General features: G+C 46.1%; 1 protein-coding gene and 1 non-coding gene across 2 annotated transcripts in view; one reads left to right on the top strand and one right to left on the bottom strand.

Moving 5' to 3' along the window:
- Positions 1–2,970: 2,970 nt before the first annotated feature.
- LOC112262431 (intersectin-2) overlaps positions 2,971–20,930 on the bottom strand; it is a 35,610-nt gene continuing 17,650 nt past the window's right edge. Inside the window, exons 16-39 of the mRNA XM_042329823.1 lie at positions 19,953–20,092; positions 18,280–18,400; positions 17,851–17,928; positions 17,315–17,404; positions 16,972–17,198; positions 16,710–16,803; positions 13,556–13,752; positions 13,321–13,376; positions 13,065–13,231; positions 12,931–12,976; positions 12,701–12,822; positions 12,508–12,604; positions 12,184–12,378; positions 8,805–8,926; positions 8,616–8,722; positions 8,317–8,500; positions 7,949–8,047; positions 7,579–7,746; positions 7,270–7,482; positions 6,930–7,048; positions 6,727–6,809; positions 6,538–6,621; positions 5,007–5,180; positions 2,971–4,752 (exon numbers count right to left, since the gene is read on the bottom strand). Of these exons, the coding sequence (XP_042185757.1) occupies positions 4,595–4,752; positions 5,007–5,180; positions 6,538–6,621; positions 6,727–6,809; positions 6,930–7,048; positions 7,270–7,482; positions 7,579–7,746; positions 7,949–8,047; positions 8,317–8,500; positions 8,616–8,722; positions 8,805–8,926; positions 12,184–12,378; positions 12,508–12,604; positions 12,701–12,822; positions 12,931–12,976; positions 13,065–13,231; positions 13,321–13,376; positions 13,556–13,752; positions 16,710–16,803; positions 16,972–17,198; positions 17,315–17,404; positions 17,851–17,928; positions 18,280–18,400; positions 19,953–20,092 (3,141 nt within the window). The 3' untranslated portion in view covers positions 2,971–4,594. The remainder of the gene's footprint in view (positions 4,753–5,006; positions 5,181–6,537; positions 6,622–6,726; positions 6,810–6,929; positions 7,049–7,269; positions 7,483–7,578; positions 7,747–7,948; positions 8,048–8,316; positions 8,501–8,615; positions 8,723–8,804; positions 8,927–12,183; positions 12,379–12,507; positions 12,605–12,700; positions 12,823–12,930; positions 12,977–13,064; positions 13,232–13,320; positions 13,377–13,555; positions 13,753–16,709; positions 16,804–16,971; positions 17,199–17,314; positions 17,405–17,850; positions 17,929–18,279; positions 18,401–19,952; positions 20,093–20,930) is intronic.
- On the top strand, positions 18,456–18,564 carry LOC112262473. The gene has a single exon (XR_002955357.1). It is a non-coding gene; the product is annotated as a small nucleolar RNA snR44 (small nucleolar RNA).

A 20,930-nucleotide genomic window follows, 5' to 3' on the forward strand; every position in this document is an offset into this window, starting at 1 on the left:
GTTCATTAGAGTTACCAGCCTCAGAAATTACAGCCCAAATAAATGCTTCACGGAGTTCAAGTAACAGACACATCTCAACATCAACTGTTCAGAGAAGACTGCGTGAATCAGGCCTTCATGGTCGAATTGCTGCAAAGAAACCACTACTAAAGGACACCAATAATAAGAAGAGACTTGCTTGGGCCAATAAATACAAACAATGGACATTAGACCAGTGGAAATCTGTCCTTTGGTCTGTTGAGTCCAAATTTGAGATTTTTGGTTCCAACTGCCGTGTCTTTGTGAGACGCAGAGTAGGTAAACGGATGATCTCTGCATGTGTATTTCCCACCGTGAAGCATGGAAGTGGTGGTGTGATGGTGCTTTGCTGGTGAAACTGTCAGTGATTTATTTAGAATTCAAAGCACACTTAACCAGCATAGCTACCACAGCATTCTGCAGTGATACGCCATCCCATCTAGTTTGCACATAGTGGGACAATCATTCGTTTTTCAACAGGACAATGACCCAACACACCTCCAGGCGGTGTAATAGCTATTTGACCAAGAAGGAGAGTGATGGAGGGCTGCATCAGATGACCTGGCCTCCACAATCACTCAACCTCAACCCAGTTGGACCGCAGAGTAAAGGAAAAGCAGCCAACAAGTGCTCAGCATATGTGGGAACTCCTTCAAGACTGTTGGAATAGCATTACAGGTGAAGCTGGTTGAGAATGCCAACAGTGTGTAAAGCTGTCATCAAGGCAAAGGGTGGCTACTTTGAAGAATCTATTTTGATTTGTTTAACACTTTTTTTAGTTACTACATGATTCCATGTGTGTTATTTCATAGTTGTCATGTCTTCACTATTATTCTACAATGTAGAAAATAGTAAAAATAAAAACCCTTGAATGAGTAGATGTGTCCAAACATTTGACTGGTACTGTAATACAACATACACATTCAGTTATGAAAGACAATGCTTTATGTTGCCATGGCAACCACCCAGAGTAGACAAGAGAGAGCAATTATAGTACTGGTATCTTTGTGCAGGCACTAACTCCGCCATGTTTCGTTGAACAAAACCCATGGGGAAAATTTGTTTTTGGATAAAAGCTATAAAAAAAATAGGGTTTATGGTAAACACAGGCTTAGGAGATCTTATACATTTTGTTCTATGAGGTAATCTTCATCAGCTAACCTCACTTCTTGTGAATTTTGAAGGATTTATGTCATTAAACAAGGCACACAAAGGCTTTATAATTCATCAAGGTCATGTTAACTGATATTATCTCATAGAACAAAATGTGTAAGATCTCATAAGCCTGTTAACCTTGGCCAAGATTCAATCTGGTCAAGCTTTAACTGCGACCACAAACACCCGCACGGCTGATGTTTTGGCGGTGTCAGAAACAGAAATGCATTGGAGCCATCAAATCAGTGAGCAGCTGTTCTTGCAATCCTTGTCAGGAAGCCACACCTGCCCCACTAGCATTACAAGTTCAGAACAGGAAAGTGTAGGTGATATAGAAATAATTGCCATCAAAAATCATGAAACAAAATGAGGATTTCTCTCATCCTAATTTAGGTGAAGATTACATCTCACATCCCAGTGTTCAAACTTGTAAACAAGGCTGCATGGGATTTCTGTTAATGCGACTCCGTGCAGCCAATGGCAATGTCCGCTTTAGGTATTTAAAATGGCAGGGGCCACTTTTTATTTTGAACCTTTATTTAACTAGGCAAGTCAGTTAAGAACAAATTCTTATTTTCAATGACGGCCTAGGAACAGTGGGTTAACTGCCCTGTTCAGGGGCAGAACGACAGATTTGTACCTTGTCAGCTCGGGGATTTGAACTTGCAACCTTTCGGTTACTAGTCCAATGCTCTAACCACTAGGCTACCCTGCCGCCCCACTTGTGGATTTGACAGCGCTAAAGCAGTTCCACCTCAGACACCCATCAAAACAACCGCTATGCGGATCTGATTGAACAGAGCCCTTTTTTTCTGCATTTATTCCAAAATCCAATTCTCTCCTAATTCACTTTGCCCATAGGAATAACTGAACGAACTGGAGGTAAATCATTTCAGTTTTTTAGGACTACAAGCTGGTGAGGTCTATACAAACCAATGACTATAGGGGCGTTCTCAGTTTAGATATCTTGGACAGTTTGTTTTCAATACCTTTTATTATCGTTAAAAGAGCCATGATTCAGTGAGTGCCATGCTGTGCCCATTGTGAACACACTGCATGTTAGGTAGCAATGTAGAATCCACACTGTTAGCACTGTAATCATTACATAGAATCATTGACACAAAAAAACATGATTTAAAGTTAAACCTCAAATTAATAAAACCCAATAGAAGACTTGTGCAGCTCAAATTATACTGAACAAAAATATAAACACAACATGTAAAGCTAATTAAACAGCATGATCATTACACAGGTGCACCTTGTGCTCGGGACAATGAAAGGACACTCTAAAATGTGCCGTTGTGTCACACATGCAAACTGCAGGAATGTCCACCAGAGCTGTTGTCAGAGAATACCATAAACCATAATCTCTACCATAAACCACCTACAACTTAGTTTTAGAGAATTTTACAGTATGTCCAACCGGCCTCACAGTCCACGTGTAACCACGCCAGCCCAGCACCTCCACATCCGGCTTCTTCACATGCGGGATCGTCTGAGACCAGCCACCCAGACAGCTGATGAAACTGAGGAGTATTTCTGTCTGTAATAAAGCCCTTTTGTGGGGGAAACCTCATTCTTATTGGCTGGGCCTGGCTCCCCAGTGGGTGGGCCTATTTCCTCCCAGGCCCACCCACGGCTGCACCCCTACCCAGTTTTGTGAAATCCATGGATTAGGGCCTAAAGAATTGATTCAATTGACTGATTTCCTTATATGAACTGTAACTCAGTAAAATCACTGAAATTGTTTGTTTACATTTTTGTTCAGTATAAAATTAGGAGAAAAGGCAGCGAGAGTCTGATAGATCGGTACTTTACTTGGCTGTCCAGCTAATCCCTTCCTGTCTTACAAACTTAAGACTTACATAATATAGTTCAAATGGGATGTTAGCCTTCAAAGACTATTCTTGGAAATCCTTTGTAAAATATGAAAGGCTACTGAAAGATTTTTCAGACACTGAATACAATGCTTTGATGTTCAAAATCTCTGGATAGTTGCAGAAATTAAAATCAATAAGAGCCGCTCTGGCTCACCAGTCATCTGCAGCCACACCACTTAATGGTTATAGAGCCACTGGAGGCATCTGGGCCCATATTCACTGAGTATCCCAGAGTAGAAGTGCTGATCTAGCCTGGGTGTCAGTCGGTTTCTGCTCTCTTGCCTACTCCTAACCGAATTATCATGCAGAACATGTTTGGCTTGACAATGGAGTAGGCAAAAGCACAAACAGATCTGGGACCAGGCTAGTGCTAATCTAGGATCAGGTCCCCTCTATCCATATCATCTTATTCATTATGATCGAAAAGGAAAAACTGATCCTATGTCTGCACTCCTACTCTGAACCTCTGTGAATATGGGCCCGGGAGTGGAAGAAACAAAAAGAGACTTTTCCCTTTTAGGATTTGAGGCAACTAAACCACAATTAAAGAACAATACCTCCCCAACATTTATAAGAGATCAAAGACAAAATAAACTATACCATTGAAACACCCATATATTGGAGAGGGAGCACATGGCAGAAGTATGTTGTCTAGTATAACAAGCATTAAAGGGAGTCAGACAGACCGGTCGTTTTAAAACTCAGTCAGATCTCAGTGTCGCCACAGTATCTTAAAAATCCTCTGCACATGTATCTTTAATGTTACTATACTAATAAGAGAGAAAAATGAACGGATTGAGACAAAATAAAAGAAGCCGGTTTTGATACAGTAATATAGACTGGCAGCAAAAGGAAGAAGACTTCAATCCTGAGATTAGTCTCATGTCCAGTGGTAAACTATTGTGGCAAGAAGGACCACACTTTTCCAACCGCTCTCCATTTGACCTCATATTACTTTCCCAAACAAAATCTTAGCTTTAACAAATATTTACTTATTTATTTAAGACTATCTGTAATGACATAAATACAGTTTCAACAAACATTGGCCTGGGTTGAGTTTACAACAAGCATACTTGGCAGAGTGAGAGTCAGTAGCAGAGGAGTGCATAGGCCATAAGTGTTTTGCTGGTTCAAGAAGAACCACTACTGCTAGAAGCTGCTCCTAAACACAGATCTAGGATTAGCTTTACACTAACCCAACCATGCCTACTCCCAGTCAAACCTCAAAGGCTAGAAACTGTCTTCAGATCAGTGCTTAGGACTGAACGTCTGATCTCCGATGAGGGAGGGGAGGATTCCCATTAGCTCATCAGGTGGTTAGTGTTACCCATGGCAGCTCCAGGTAAAAGTTAGCCCTGACTTAACCACAGATCTAGGATCCGGCATCCCCAAACTTAACCATTAGGACCAGCAGTTACATACAATTTCTACCAAGGCCCTCCAGCGTGGCGGCAGACCAGGATGTCCTTATTTTGGCGTCCTTCGTTTGGAAGAGTTGCAGGACGTCTTTATTTGGACGTCCAGTGTTGGCCCAGAGGTCCTTATTTGGATGCTCTGTTTTGAAAGAGCTGCAGGTCGAGGCGGACCCACACCTCTCCAGTGGGGACCTCGTGGAGGAGCAGACGGCGCGTCGCTGGACCCTTGTTCTCCAACTCCTTCTTTATGGTCGCCACGGGAACCTCCGTGCGACCCAGGAAGTCTGGGAAACGGCAGAGAGGAGAGACTAGTTAGCAGTCCGACACATTATACACAGAGGTTGCGTTCCAGGCCGACTACATTGCAGACGCTGCAATACATAAACCGTACTACACCAACTGCACAGTCGGGCATGCGATTGCTCTATCATTTGACATGGTGAGCTGTTCAACAACTATTTGAGACCTGGCACGCGTCTGAATTTAGTCTGCCTGGCCAGCACGGCCAGAATGTCTGGATTTGTGTGTGCGTGCTGACCGTCAGGGGAGAACTGGTCCCTCTCGAAGATGGTGATGCAAAGGACGTCCTGGTACAAATCTCTGATGTTGAACTGACAGTTGAAGTTCCACTTGGGGTTGACCGTGTCACCGAGGGTCCTAGAGGTGTAGATCTGAGCCCCCATGGTTACCTCGCAATAAGGGTTACTCTTACCTGGGAGAGGAAAAGGAGGAGCGGGATGACAAGGAGAGAGGAAGAGGAGGGAAAGGTTTTAATACATACCAGTGCTCAAGACACGAATACAGTCTGTACATGTGCCATGTTTACGTTTATAAACTGGGTGGTTCGAGCCCTGAATGCTGATTGGCTGACAGCCATGGTATATCAGACCGTATACCATGGGTATGACAAAACATTTATTTTTACTGCTTTAATTACACTGGTAACCAGTTTATAATAGCAATAAGGCACCTATCGGGGGTTTGTGGTATATGCCCCCCCACCCCGGGCTTTACTGCTTAAGTGAACCTTCCTCATTGTAATAAGTGGTACTAGTTCATGTCTGCTGTGTAGGTAAACTTTGGAATTACCTGGATTTCTGCATAAACTGATCATCATATTTGATCTGATCTTCATCTAAGTCACAACAATAGGCAGACTCAGTGTGCTTAAACTAATAACACACAAATTATTGTATTTTTCTTGTTGATATCGAATACATCATTTAAACATTCAGAGTGTAGGTTGGAAAAAGTATGTGAACCCCTAGGCTAATGACTTCTCCAAAAGCTAATTGGAGTCAGCTAACCTGGAGTCCAATCAATGAGACGAAATTGGAGATGTTGGTTAGAGCTGCCTTGCCGTATAAAAAACACTCACAAAATGTGAGTTTGCTATTCACAAGAAGCATTGCCTGATGTGAACCATGCCTCGAACAAGAGAAAAAAAGGCACAGCAGACCAGCATCAAAACCTCATCCCCACTGTAAATTATGGTGGAGGGAGCATCATGGTTTGGGGCTGCATTGCTGCCTCAGGGCCTGGACAGCATGCTACCATCGACAGAAAAATGAATTCCCAAGTTTATCGAGACATTTTGCAGGAGAATGTCAGGCTATCTGTTCGCCAATTGAAGCTCAATAGAAGTTGGTTGATGCAACAGGACCACGACCCAAATCACAGAAGTAAATCAACAACAGAATGGCTTCAACAGAAGAAAATACACCTTCTGGAGTGGCCCAGTCAAAGTCCTGACCTCAACCCGATTGAGATGCTGAGGCATGACCTCGACAAAGCAGTTCACACCAGACATCCCAAGAATATTGGTGAACTGAAAGTTTTGTAAAGTGGAATGGTCCACCCTGCACTGTGAATGTTTACACAGTGTGTTCAATAAAGACATGAAAACATAATTCTGTGTGTGTTATTAGTTTAAGACTGTTTGTCTATTGTTGTGACCTAGAAGAAGGTCCGACCAAATTTGGTGTCCAATTTATGTAGAAATCCAGGTATTTCCAAAGGGTTTACATACTTTTTCTTGCCACTCTATGTATGAATGCTTATAAACTCACCGTTGGATTTGCAGGACTTGAGTTCAGTGGCCTCCAGGATGGTGACTAACAGCCGGCCGATTCCACTGGCCTTCAGGGAACGAGCTGCGCACACACACGAGAATAGTCACACCACTACTAGGACTCCTGCTTTAACTATTGGAGTGTGTGTGTGTGTGTGAGAGAGAGAGAGAAAATCAGAAAACTGACCTTGGTATGCCTTCTCTCTCTTTTTCTTATCGGTCTCTAAGAAGTCCTCTGAGGCAGCTTTAATCTTCTGCACCCAGGCTGTCCTGCAGAACGAAAAGTACACACACACACACACAGGACATGAGCAAGGGTAATGGAATGCGAGTGGAGTCCCTGCATATTAGTGTGTGTGCACCTGTATTTGTGTTTGTGCCTGTGCGTACCTCTCGTTGATGTTCTCGGTTTTGAGGCTGTAGACTCGGTCGATGTGGGAGATGTGGAAGAAGGGCTCTTCACTGGAGGGGTCAGGCAACTTCACCAGAACCTCGTTGAGGAACACCGGCTACAGGAGAAAACATAAGACACTTCATAAGGCTGTCATAACCGTGCCATAATACATGTCATAACCATTGAGAAACTGGATACAGGGATGTTCTCAATTTGAACGGGCTCCGATGAGTGACGCTTTTCAAATAGGAAGTGCCCTTTCTTTTCCTTGTCAAAATGAGCCATTTGGAACAAATGCCAGCGTGTGCGAGCACGTCCGTGCCGTTTGTTTCTCACCGGTTTATACATCTTGAGCTGTGTGTTGTTCTTGGTGCTGAAGAGCTTGTCCGGTCCTGAGGAGCTGAACTGTTTGGCAGCGTGGGTGAGCAGCAGGAAGTCGTTAAAGAGGAAAGCCCACAGCTCCTTATTGCTCTTAATCTTATACACCTTCCCACTGTGGAGCAGCTTACGGGGCCCCAGGCAGTTAGTCAGAGAGTTAAACACCAAGTTCTGCGAGGGAGAGAGAGGGAGGGTTACAGATGTGTTTGAGATACTGTGTGTGTGTGTGTGTGTGTGTATATATACGGTGTGCGCGTCTGTGTCTACCTCTGTGACTCCCTCACACTGTACATGTGACTGTATCCACTCCAGCCTGTCAGAATTCTCCTTCTCCCTGACTCCCTCGTTGACCTGAGAACAGAGCTCCTCAGCCCGCTCCAGAGCCTCTCTCAAAGGCCTGCGGTCTGCATGGTCCTCCTGGGTACTCTCCAGGATCTGAGACAACCAAAAGACAGGGGTTAAATACACACACCAATCTATTTACATCAGCAGTTGTCACAAAGTGCTTTCCAAAGAGCAAACAACACAGATGGAACATACACACGGGTTAAAAGTACACACACACACACACGACTTATACACACGCACACACACACAGGTACTATACACGCAGACAAAGACGTACGCGCACACTTACGTTTTTGATGTGTAGAGGGTAGCGTGTGATCCTCTGCATGGGCTTCAGCAGGAAGCTGGATAAGGGCATGCCTTTACAGCGGTAGTCTGTGGCGATTTTCTGATGGAGAAAAAACAATATTTAATATGAACACACAACCTTCCATGTATAATCAGCTCTCTCCGGTTGGTATGCATCAGAAATGTTCACGTTCTCCTCTTCCACTCACCGCACGTTCTCCTGTTGTATTCTACCTCCCGCCCCTTCTTCTTCCAACTTATCATGTGTTGTCTTTTCATTCATTTCCTCTCTCTCTCTCTGTACTCTTGTCTTCCTTCACTCACTGCATGTTCTTTCATGCTCCCTCCCTCCCAGTCTCCCCCTCTCACCTTGAGGAAGTCTTTAAAGTCCTGTTGGTTGTCAGTCCTACTCTGTAGCAGAGCAGCTCCGTTGAGTTGACAGGAGCAGAACCGGATGTAAGGCTGGAGGTGAGCCAGCTCGGACGACAAGATGTCCCCGATCACCTGGACAGGCATGTTCTCACCCCCCGTCTTCTTACGCACACGCAGAGCCCTACGAGCACACACACACATTTAAACCCAAACACCACATGTTCTTACCATCTGGCCCGAGACACTCATACTGGTGAACACACACACACCTAAACCCACTCCACGTCAATACCTACTTTAGCAGTTTGGTGTTGCAGGCGATGAGCTCCTTCCAGTTGACAAAGATCATGGCCATCTCTGCCTCTGTCAGACGGCCCGACTCAGACATGGGCTTATGGAACACCTGAACACACGGAGTAGAGTACATAAGCGTGCTTGCTGTGTGTGTGTGCGCACCGATTCTAGCGTCTGTGTTGGTGTGTTACCTCCATGACTATCTGGAGGTCCTCCACATATCTCTCCTCTGTCTGGAGGAGCTCGTGGATGTAGCCCTGTCTCTTCCTCTCCTGGGGACTCATAGAGTCTAGACTGTTCAGGTCAGCACACCCTGAGAGAGAGAGCGTGAGAGAGAGAGAGCGAGAGAGAGAGAGGGAGAGAGAGGGAGAGAGAGGGAGAGAGAGCAAGTGAGAGGAGGGAATCATACAGATGCAGGATCTTAATTTGATCACTTTTTTGTTGCTGCGAATTTTCCTGTAGCTGCAGGATTATTTTGCTGAGACAATAATGGTCAAATTAGGATCCTACGTCTGTATATACTCAGAACAGTAATGCACAGTCACATTTGTATACACTCTGAAAACACACACACACACTCCCCTAAACCCATCAATCGATAGTCTGTCTCAGAACCAACCACACACATTCACCCAAAGCAAGGGCACTCTTACCTTGTGCAGAGTGCCCATTCTGACAGCCGTGGAGTCCCATACAGGTGGTCTCCTTCTCTTTCCCAGTATCCCTCCCCTCTTCTGTCTTATCCCAGAGCCTTAGAAACTGCAGCTTGTCTTCACTGTGTAAACTCATGCTCTCTCTGCTGTCTCTCTCTGCCCAGGTAGACTATGAGATGCTCTCGCTTTAGCCAACCCTCTAACTGGTGTTCTCCTCTCTCCCTCACCTTGTCCTCTCTATCCCTCCTGCCCTCTCATCCACAGACACTAAGCCCATAGCAAGACAAGCAGCTAAATCTGTTGTACCAAAATAGGAGAAGGACTGTGTGTACTTCCAGATGACCAAGATAACGGTCACCCTGCCTTGGGAAGACACCGGGTAAATAAAACGGTAACCAGAGATCAGAATATCTAGATACTGTGTTCCAGTTCTGAAACTGTGGGTGTTTATTTCAGATAGCAATGGTGTTGTGTTGACTGTAAACACACACTGATCTCTTCCACAGACAAATGGTCATACCGTTAGTGCTGTCCTAACATTCACACCCAGGGATGACGACACACATTTCAAAAGCAGCCTTTAATTTCACCATGGATTCAGATTAGCCCAAACCGGGCGGCAGATGGCGCCCTTATTCCTTTGTCATTGGTGTCCAACTGGACTCTACGCAGCCGGCTCCACACTACCGGTTGGGCAAGACTCAGATAGAAGCAAAGACAGAGGTACATTTTCAAAAATCGTCTCACTGTGTTATGTGGAACAAGCCCCCCTTAGCAGAAGAGAGTAGGAGGAGCTGTAGTAGGATGCAGAGAAAGAGCAATCCAACCCCTGGACAGTGCTTGGTTGTCTAACAACATCCATTAGTTTGCATAGATTAGTTTCCTTTTCAGTGTTACAGCAGCTAGCTACTTCACTCTAGCTTGATCATGCACTAAAACGGAAATAGGCACAGCAGAGAAACAGCATCAGTAATCAGAATAATATAGTCAACGCCAGAGGAATTAAGGTGCGGTTCTAACTAGTTGTTTGTTCTGCTCTTGAACACTGCAAAGCTCAAAGAGTTGATTCAAAGAGATATGAATCATCACAATCAAGTACGGCTTTCGAAAAAACACACAGTGGCCCGAGCAAATTAATTGTTAGAATTCAGTCAATGATGAATCGTTCCAGTTGAATCAGAGGGGACTCCTTTTTGATTGTCACAAATCCTCTAACAAATACAGTGTGGCCAACGCAAATGACTCATCATTATTGAATCAGTAAGGAATCAGTGGGTTCTTTGCGAGCTGAACTTCCTTAAATGATAAATAAAATAAAAATGGGGCTAACAAGATTATCTGTCGCTCCTTCTAAGACAAAATGGGAGGAAAGGAGGGGGCAGGTAAAGGGGGACAGCCACAGAGAGAGACCCACTAGATCAACATTAGAGTCATTACACTTCAGCGTCACCAAACACCAAAACATTGTCCTAATATAGAAAACCGTTTAGGAATGTGCATGTTTGTTTCAACTTGCATACGTTTTTCTTTAGATTCAGCCAGGGGTCCTACATCAGGTCAGAAAAGTCATTGGATGCATTAAGGACAGCAGGGATACAGACAGACGGGTCAAATCTCAGCTCTTGGTTCAGTCCCAGGTTAAAAAAAGCCAGTTGGTGGGAGTTGACTTGAAAAAGCAGGAAGGAAAGGGACAGATACTCCAGGTAGCTTCCCCGAACCACAGATCTAGGATCAGGTTACCTAACGTTAATGCTAACTCTGATCATTAGGGCAGCGTTGCCCAAACTCAGTCCTGGGGACCCCAAGGAGTGGTCATTAGGGGTTTTGCCCTAGCACTGATTCAAATGATCTTCTCATCATCAAACTTTGATTGTTTGAGTCAGCTGTGTAGTACTAGGACAAAAACATGCCCCCCTTGGGTCACCAGGACAGAGTTTGGGCAACGGTGCACTAAGGGATGACAACCTATCAGACCCTGTATCAGTGGTAGAGTAGGTAGAAGTTAAACCCTAACCACTGGCACAGATGTTATTTCATTCCCCTCGTGGTTAAAGTGACAGAGCAAGATTATGGCAATTACAGCATTTTTCTACTTACCCAATGACAGATTAAGTCAGGGATGATTGCACCTTCAAACTGCATGCAGACTTAAAAATGGTTTCCACGAGTTCATCTGACTCTGGGTAAGTAAGAAAACGGCTTAATTTCCAGTATTTCGCACTATCCCTTCAACAAGTTAGCATTATGGGTTGGCTAGTCTGACCCTAGATTTGTGTTCAAGGATAACGTCAACCTACTCCAAACAGACACAGGCAGAAGGTCAGAGGTTAGAGGTCAGAGGTGTGACCAGACAGAGGTTAGTAAAGGGGCGGGGCCTCCAACAGTCGAGAGCGTAATAGTGGGTCTCAGACGGAGAGGAGGAGAAGGAGACACTACAACCCTACAGAGAGAAAGAGATGAAGAGGGGAGAGAAAAGAGGAAGGGAGGGAGAGAAGTGAAAGGAAAACATGAGTGAGAAGAATGGATGGATTGATGAACAGGTGACAATTAGAAGAAATGGTAGAAAGGAATCAACAGGGAAAGATTTCGCCCAAGAGTATAAATAACACCATTGCTAAACTCTTACCCAGGGTTTCCCAAAGTTGGTGCACGTTTTGGTTTTTGCCCTGGCGATACACAGCTGATTCAAATAACCAACTCATTATCAAGCTTTGATTATTTGAATCAGTTGTGTAGTTGAGGGGGGGGGGGTAAACTTTAGACTAGTCTGACTCACCATGCTAACTGGCTCTACTAACATCTTACATACCATCTTACCTGTCATGTGTACTGGTAGGCATCTATCTGCCCACCCTGTCATGTGAACACTTAAATTGAGAAACTTTGGAAAAGCACATCAAAAAAGTGATGTACTCACATTGCTGGCTGGGGTCGGTGTCGGCAGTGGTCATCTTGACGTAATTGGTTGGGAACAGACCGGTGACCCCGTTGACCTCCCCTTTCCACCAATCGGGGTCGTTCTTGTCGAACACACTGATCAGTTGACCCTTGGAGAAGCTCATTTCGTCCTCGTTGGCTGCCTTGTAGTCGTACATGGCAATGACCTGACACACTGGAGGAGAGGGAGAGAGAGGAGAGCAAGGTGTGAGAGGGCATAGAAGTTCCAAATAAAGGATAGCCGGTCTTCTTCCCCCATTACCTACTAAAGACGTGTGTTTCCTGAGATGGGTGTGTGTTTTACCTGGTAGAGGTGCTGGCGTGGACTTGCCGCTGTTGGATCCCAGCATTTTGACGTGCGAGGCAGGAAACCAACCCTTCTGACGCTTCTTTCCCCGCGCCTTAGAGATGAATCAATCAACAATTTAAAGCAAATTGTATCGATCAAAATCATATTGCCTGATTTCATTCTAGTCTAAACCAGTCAGTCAGCCAACCTGCAGTTCTCCGAGCCACCAGCCGGTGGGGTTCTTGCTGAGGATGAGGATAAGCTGTCCTGGCGCCAGGCTGAGCTGCTCTGTCCCCGTGGCCGTGTATGTTGTGCTCACCTGGGCTATCTCTGCACAAGTAGGGAGTTCCATCAGATTTAGAGGAACGTTGAGAGGGAAAAAGGAGCAGCCAGGCTGTACTTTCCCAGCATGGGAATAATGTAGTGTGATGTCCTTACCTGGTTTCTTCCCAGGCTGACCTGACTTTCCGGAGTTGCTGGATGTCTGAAAGAACAAGTTACCGTACTTAGGTCTTAAGTGCAAGCCGGGTACAAGTTGCAGTACACTGTGCGTGTGTTTGCATGCGTCTTACGTCTGTCTCTTTGGGTTTGACGTAGTTAGAAGGGAACACCCCGGTGCGGTCTCCGATGCCTCCACTCCACCACTCTCCCTCTCTCTGGGTCACCAGGATGACATCACCCTCCCTAAATGTCAGGTCGCCAGGCTCTGGGCTCTCATAGGTGTACAGCGCCACGTACTCTGATTGTATAACACAAAACATAACCTCAGAGACATTCTGATTGGATGACACAAAACTTGAGCTCTCAGAGACACAAACGTCAAACTACCTTCCTGTTGAGCAGCATCTGTGGCTTCAGAGCCATCCGGAGGGGAATTTATCGAGCTGGAACAAGACAAATATACATTATTAAAACAATTATAACATAAGTAAACACATGCACACGACTGAATTCTACACAAACACGACTGAATTCCTTCACTGATAACAAAAGGGCCTGTTTGCCAAAACTGTGGGTGAGGGAAAAAAAACACAAAGAAAAACTGTGTGTGGCGTGTATTTACTTGGTGGTGTCTTCATTCTCTCCCAGGAGTGTGACATATGTTTTGGGGAACCAGCCTTGCGCCCCATTGAGCTCCCCCAGCCACCAGCTGTCCTGCTGCTCCAGCACCCAGATCACATCGTCCTTACTGAAGTTCAGATGGCTCTCTGTCTTAGCTGTCCACGAACACAGAGCCTGGGCCTGCAGGCTACCCGCCACCTACAGAAGAAAAGAACAAGGTGTAGAGGGAGTTAAAGACAGCGAAGGAAGAGGGTAGACAGAGGGATGGAAGAGATTGAGGGGGAGAGAGAGCCGAAGGACAAGGGTCAAAGTCAAATTGGGAGATTGTAGTTCAGGGCTCTCCCAACCCTGCTCCTGGAGAGCTACCCTCCTGCAGGTTTTCAATCCAACCCCAGTCGTAACTAACCCGATTCAGCTCAACCACCAGCTAATTATTAGAATTAGGTGCGCTAGATTAGGGTTTGAGCGAAAAACCTATATAGGACCCTAGCTCTCCCTTTTCACTCCTCGTGAATATAAAAGTTCTAGACTGGTTCTAGACTGGTGTAAGCAGGCTGGAGGGAGTTTCTGTCATATTCCTTACACCAGTCCGTCCCTTCCTTTTAACCAGTGCAGTCTGAATCTGTGTGTATATCAGAGTAGGCATAAGGAATAATCGGTCTAGTCTGGTAGCAACACAGTCAGAGCAGTGTTTCCCCAACTCTGGTCTTCAAGTACCCGCATCATATATTTACACACACATACATGGAGCTCTGTATGTCTTTTAGCCCGGGACAAACACACCTCCTTGATGATTAGTTGACAAGTTGAATCAGGTACGTTTGTCTGGGGCTTTAATAAAAATGTGTACTGTTGGGAGTACCCGAGTTCGTAAACACGGAGTTAGAGGACTCATCACGGATATAACCGTTTTCTTTTGCAGGGATATTGCCAGTGAGGGCTTCACCATTTTAAAGTAGTCAACTGGGTGGGGATTCCTATTGGTTGGGAGCCATCAGCCAATGATCAGAGCATTGTCTTTAAATTTGGTTGCCTTGCTTGTCTGCAAGGCAACCAAATTTGAAGACAATGCTCTGATCATTGGCTGATCGCTCCCAACCAATAGGAATCTCTTTACACTATATCCCTGCCCTTTAGTGGCCACAACAAATGAATGACTTTTTTTTTGTCACTTCTAGGTTAGACTACTGCAATGCTCTACTTTCCGGCTACCCGGATAAAGCACTAAATAAACTTCAGTTGGTGCTAAATACGGCTGCTAGGATCCTGACTAGAACCAAAAAATTTGATCATATTACTCCAGTGCTAGCCTCTCTACACTGGCTTCCTGTCAAAGCAAGGGCTGATTTCAAGGTTTTACTGCTAACCTACAAAGCATTACATGGGCTTGCTCCTACCTATCTCTCTGATTTGGTCCTGCCGTACATACCTACACGTACGCTACGGTCACAAGACGCAGGCCTCCTAATTGTCCCTAGAATTTCTAAGCAAACAGCTGGAGGCAGGGCTTTCTCCTATAGAGCTCCATTTTTATGGAACGGTCTGCCTACCCATGTCAGAGACGCAAACTCGGTCTCAACCTTTAAGTCTTTACTGAAGACTCATCTCTTCAGTGGGTCATATGATTGAGTGTAGTCTGGCCCAGGAGTGGGAAGGTGAACGGAAAGGCTCTGGAGCAACGAACCGCCCTTGCTGTCTCTGCCTGGCCGGTTCCCCTCTTTCCACTGGGATTCTCTGCCTCTAACCCTATTACAGGGGCTGAGTCACTGGCTTACTGGGGCTCTCTCATGCCGTCCCTGGAAGGGGTGCGTCACCTGAGTGGGTTGATTCACTGATGTGGTCATCCTGTCTGGGTTGGCCCTTGGGTTGTGCCATGGCGGAGATCTTTGTGGGCTATACTCGGCCCTGTCTCAGGATGGTAAGTTGGTGGTTGAAGATATCCCTCTAGTGGTGTGGGGGCTGTGCTTTGGCAAAGTGGGTGGGGTTATATCCTTCCTGTTTGGCCCTGTCCGGGGGTGTCCTCGGATGGGTCCACACTGTCTCCTGACCCCTCCTGTCTCAGCCTCCAGTATTTATGCTGCAGTAGTTTATGTGTCAGGGGGCTAGGGTCAGTTTGTTATATCTGGAGTACTTCTCCTGTCCTATTCGGTGTCCTGTGTGAATCTAAGTGTGCGTTCTCTAATTCTCTCTTTCTTTCTCTCTCTCGGAGGACCTGAGCCCTAAGACCATGCCCCAGGACTACCTGACATGATGACTCCTTGCTGTCCCCAGTCCATCTGACCGTGCTGCTGCTCCAGTTTCAACTGTTCTGCCTTATTATTATACGACCATGCTGGTCATTTATGAACATTTGAACATCTTGGCCATGTTCTGTTATAATCTCCACCCGGCACAGCCAGAAGAGGACTGGCCACCCCACATAGCCTGGTTCCTCTCTAGGTTTCTTCCCAAGTTTTGGCCTTTCTAGGGAGTTTTTCCTAGCCACCGTGCTTCCACACCTGCATTGCTTGCTGTTTGGGGTTTTAGGCTGGGTTTCTGTACAGCACTTTGAGATATCAGCTGATGTACGAAGGGCTATATAAATAAATTTGATTTGATTTGAATGACACACAAGATATGGTTCAGGACCATTTCAAAACGGAGATGGCCTCAATGGCTCTGCCTGTGGAACAGATACAAAAATGAGTCCTCTAGCTAACTACGTAGCAACGTGATCTGTGTGGGGTGTTACAGTGTAAATATCACCCAACACTTCCTGCTCCTCCACTCCAACGTCCTGGTTATATTGTGTACAGGTTACGGTGAGGGCGGCTATGGCAGCACAGTACTGTGGAATACCTGGAGCAATAACAACCCCTTGCCCCTATCCCTTCAGTGTTCAGAGATTTAATACAGACCGTCTTTAGAGTCCAGACCAGGGTTACCCAACCCTTTCCTCGGGCCCCCCCGGGGCAGACGATTTACATTTTAGTTTTAACCCTAAGCTGGCACACCTCATTCAATTAGTCAACTAATCATAAAGCCTTTGACTAATTGAAACAGGTGTGCCACTGTGCTGTGCTCCTGAGAAGGTGGAGCCATCCATCACCAATCACGATATTGGCCACCAACTCATCCCTTGCTTCCAATTGGCTCGTTCCACCCCTCTCCTATACCTGTATCTGATCCAAGGGGGTGTGGTGAGGGGCGTGTGTAGGAGTGAAGGCGGAGTTCTGTCCCGTTGGCATGGTAGCGTCTCCCCCGGGTTTCCTAGAAGACATCAAGGGTCAAATGTCATGAACTTTTGTGTCAGTAGTACAGTATTTACATGAATCACCATATAAAATGTCTCATCAGGGTTGAGGAAAGGTAACACGGTCCTAGGCAAAGGACCTATGGGTAGTAATTGTGCGTGTGTGTGTGTGGTAGCCATCCTACCCTGTGTGTTTGGGAGTGGAGAGTTGTGGTCTGGGGGCCTGTTTAGCAACAGTAGCATAAACAGCAGTAGTAGCAACAGCAGTGGTAGTGGCAGCTGGAGTTGCATTAATAACAGCAGGTGTCTCTGGTTTGGCCTGTCTCTCCACGTAGCTCTCTGGGAACCAGCCCATCTTCCCCTGCCGACAGCCATACAGCCAACCCTGCTCCCGCTCCGTACTCTCATCCACCTAGACACACATGAACGGGCACACAAAGGTCAAACAACAAAGAAGCACAAACCTGTACTCAGAAATTATGACCGTGTAGAATTACATTTAGAATTAGTCATCTCTATGGTTCTAACCTCGATGAGCTCATCGGCCTCGAAGCTGAGTTCGTCCTGGTTGCGAGCTGTAAAAGGGTAGAGCGCCCGGAAGGAAGTGAGCGCCGCAGACTTCCTGTGCTCCATGGCCTGGGGCTGCAGACCACCTGGAATAGCCATTCACATAACAGCACCTCAGTTTACATTTGAAAATATATTAATCTTTCATTACACCTATATTGCGAGCTACATTTGACCAGAGCAATCATGTGCCTTTTTGTTTTCGATATCATAATATAGGTTTAATAAAGGTAATGAATGAATAAAAAGAATGCAGGGGAATGAAACAGTTGAATGTCTAGTTGTTCCTCCTTACCTTTCCTCTCCTCTAGGCCTCTGAGAAGGGCTGACAGTTTGTCATGGATGTTTGTCTTCCCTGCACTCGGCCGCAACGCCTCCTCCTGTCTTTTCCTCTTCTCCTCCTCCAGCTTCCTCTTCGCTTCTTCCTTCAGCTTCCTCTCCTCCTCCTCCTCCTCCTGCCGCCGCCTCCTCTCTTCCTCCTTCCTCTCCTCCTCCACTCTCTTCCTGTCCTCCTCGCGCCTCTTCCTGTCCACCTCTTCCTGCCTTCTCCTCTCCTCCTCCACTCTCTTCCTCTCCTCTGCGTCTCGGATTGCTGCGTCCGCAGCCCGCTGCCGCCTCTTCTCCTCTTCCTCCTTCTCTCTCTCCATCTCCTCCTCTAACCTCTTCCTCTCTTCCTCTCTCCTGCGCCAATCCTCCTCTTCTTGCTTCCTCCTCTCCTCCTGTCGCCTCCTCTCTTCCTCTCTCCTCTCCTCCTCCTCCCTCTTCCTCTCCTCCTCCCGTTTCCTTCTCTCCTCCTCCCTCATATTCCTCTCCTCTTCCTCCAGTCTTCTCCTCTCCTCCTGCATCCTCCTCTCCTGCTCTCTCCTCTCCTCTGCTCTGCGTTCCCGTTCTGCCTGTTCTTTAGCAGCTAAGAGGCGGGCCTGCACCTCCTTCTCCTCCTCCTCTCTCAGTTTGGCCTCCCTCTCTTCCTGCAACCTCATCTGTCTCTCCTCCTCTTCTCTCTGCAGCTTCTTCTGCCACTGACGCTCCTTCTCCAGCTTAATGCGCCTGGGTAGACAGGGGAGGGAGGGAGAAAGAGGTCAAAATGTCAATGTCAAAACAAATCATGCTTGAGCGTGTATACAGTGCATTTGGAAATACTTTTCCCACATTTTGTTACATTTTTGAATAAGGCTGTAATGTATCAAATTGTTTACTTTCCCTCATCAATCTACAAACAATACCCCATAATGACAAAGCAAAAGATTGCAAATGTATTTCAAATTAAATTGAAATATCACATTTACATAAGTATTCAGACCCTTTACTCAGTACAGCCTCGAGTCTTCTTGGTTATGACGCTACAAGCTTGGCACATCTGTATTTTCGGGAGTTTCTCCCATTCTTCCTGACAGAGCTTAAGAGGATCTGCAGAGTTGGATGGGGAGCATCACTGCACAGCCGTTTTCAGGTCTCTCCAGAGATGTTCAAATCAAGTTCAAGTCCAGGCTCTGGCTGGGCCACTCAAGGACATTCAGAGACTTGGCCTACAGCCACTCCTGCATTGTCTTGGCTGTGTGCTTAGGGTCGTTGTCCTGTTGGAAGCTGAACCTTCGCCTCAGTTTGAGGTCCTGAGCACTCTGGAGCAGGTTTACCTCAAGGATCTCTCTGTACTTTGCTCCGTTCACCTGTCCCTCGATCCTGACTAGTCTCACAGTCCCAGCCGCTGAAAAACATCTCCAGTAGGGATGGTGCCAGGTTTCCTCCAGACGTGACGCTTGGTATTCAGCCAAAGAGTTCAATCTTGGTTTCATCAGAGCAGAGAATCTTGTTTCTCATGGTCTGAGAGTCTTTAGGTGCCTTTTGACAAACTCCAATTTGGCTGTCATGTGCCTTTTACAGAGGAGTGGCTTCCGTCTGGCCACTCTACCAAAAAGGCGTAAATGGTGGAGTGCTGCAGAGATGGGCTAAACATCCAGAAGGAAAACCATTTCCACAGAGGAACTCTGGAGCGCTCTCAGAACGACCATCGGGCCCTTGGCCACCTCCCAGACCAAGGCCCTTCTCCCACGATTGTTCAGTTTTGCCGGGCGTCCAGCTCTAGGAAGAGTCTTGGTGGTTCCAAACTTCTTCCATTTAAGAACGATGGAGGCCACGGTTTTTGAGGCCTTCAATGCAGCAGACATTTTTTGGTACCCTTCCCCAGATCTGTGCCTCGACACAATCCTGTCTCTGAGCTCTACGGACAATCCCTTCAAACTCATGGCTTGGTTTTTGCTCTGACATGCACTGTCAACTGTGGGACATTATATAGACAGGTGTGTGCCTTTCCAAATCATCAAGTTGTAGAAACATCTCATGAATGATCAATGGAAACAGATTGAGTCTCAAAGCAAAGGGTCTGAATACTGAATAATTTTATCTGCAAAAGTATCTAAAAACCTGTTTTCACTTTGTCATTATGAGGAATTGTCTGTAGATTGATGAGGAAAATGTTTTATTGAATACATTTTAGAATAAGGCTATAACGTAACAAAATGTGGAAAAAGTGAAGGGGTCTGAATACACTGTGTGTGTGTGTGTTCGTGTATATGTGTGCGTAGAGGAGAGACCAGGTCACCTTTGGGCCTCCTCCTCCTCCCTCCTCTTCCTCTCCTCCTCCTGCGCCCTCTGTCTCTCCAGTTCTCTCCGTTTGTCCTCTTTGATGCTCCGTAGTTTATCCAGAGCCGACTGCTGCTTCCGCTGGCTCTCTCTCAGATCCTGATATTACCATATGCACAACATCAATAAGAGAGCACATTTCAATTACTAAACGGGGTGGGACGTATTCAGAATAACAAAGGCACAACATGATCTTTGACCGACAATGACCTGTGACGAGGGAGAGGTAAACGACATAGGATTTGACATGAAGCACAAACTACAAACCCACAAGGTGGCACAGCAAGCACAGGGGTGAGAGGGGTTGGAGAATTCATGGAATAGTGGTTTAGAGTCTAGACACAAATACAGAGAGAGAGAGAGAGAGAGAGAAGAAAAGAGAGAGTGAGAGAGCACCTTAAGGAGGTAGAAGAGGTTACTAAGGCAGTTGACCAGAGAGAGGAGACCATGAAGCAGGCAGTCATCAGCATCCCCATACTGCAGCAAGACAGGCCAGGAGAGAGGGAGGAGGGAATATGTAGGGGGCAGAGAGAGAGTTGAGAAGGAGATAGAGGGAAGGGGGAGAGGAAAGGATGGAGGGAGGGAAAGAGAGGAAGAAAAGGAGGAGAAAAAGGCCAGTGTTGTAGTGGTAGTTTAGACACAGAGAGAAGCAGCAGAGCAGACTGGTTATCAATCATATTAGCCACACAAATACTGAATCATTCCAGCCCCGTCTCAAATCAAATCACGTTAATATCATATATCCACTTCAGGCCACCATGGCCTATTTATTGCCTTACCTCTCTTATCCTACCTCATTTGCACATGCTGTTTATAGATTTTTCTACTGTATTATTTGACTGTATGTTTGTTTATTCCATGTGTAACTCTGTGTTGTTGTATGTGTCAAACTGCTTTGCATTATCTTGGCCAGGTCGCAGTTGTAAATGAGAACTTG

The sequence above is a fragment of the Oncorhynchus tshawytscha genome, linkage group LG11, assembly GCF_018296145.1.
Source record: "Oncorhynchus tshawytscha isolate Ot180627B linkage group LG11, Otsh_v2.0, whole genome shotgun sequence".
Classification (NCBI taxonomy): domain Eukaryota; kingdom Metazoa; phylum Chordata; class Actinopteri; order Salmoniformes; family Salmonidae; genus Oncorhynchus; species Oncorhynchus tshawytscha.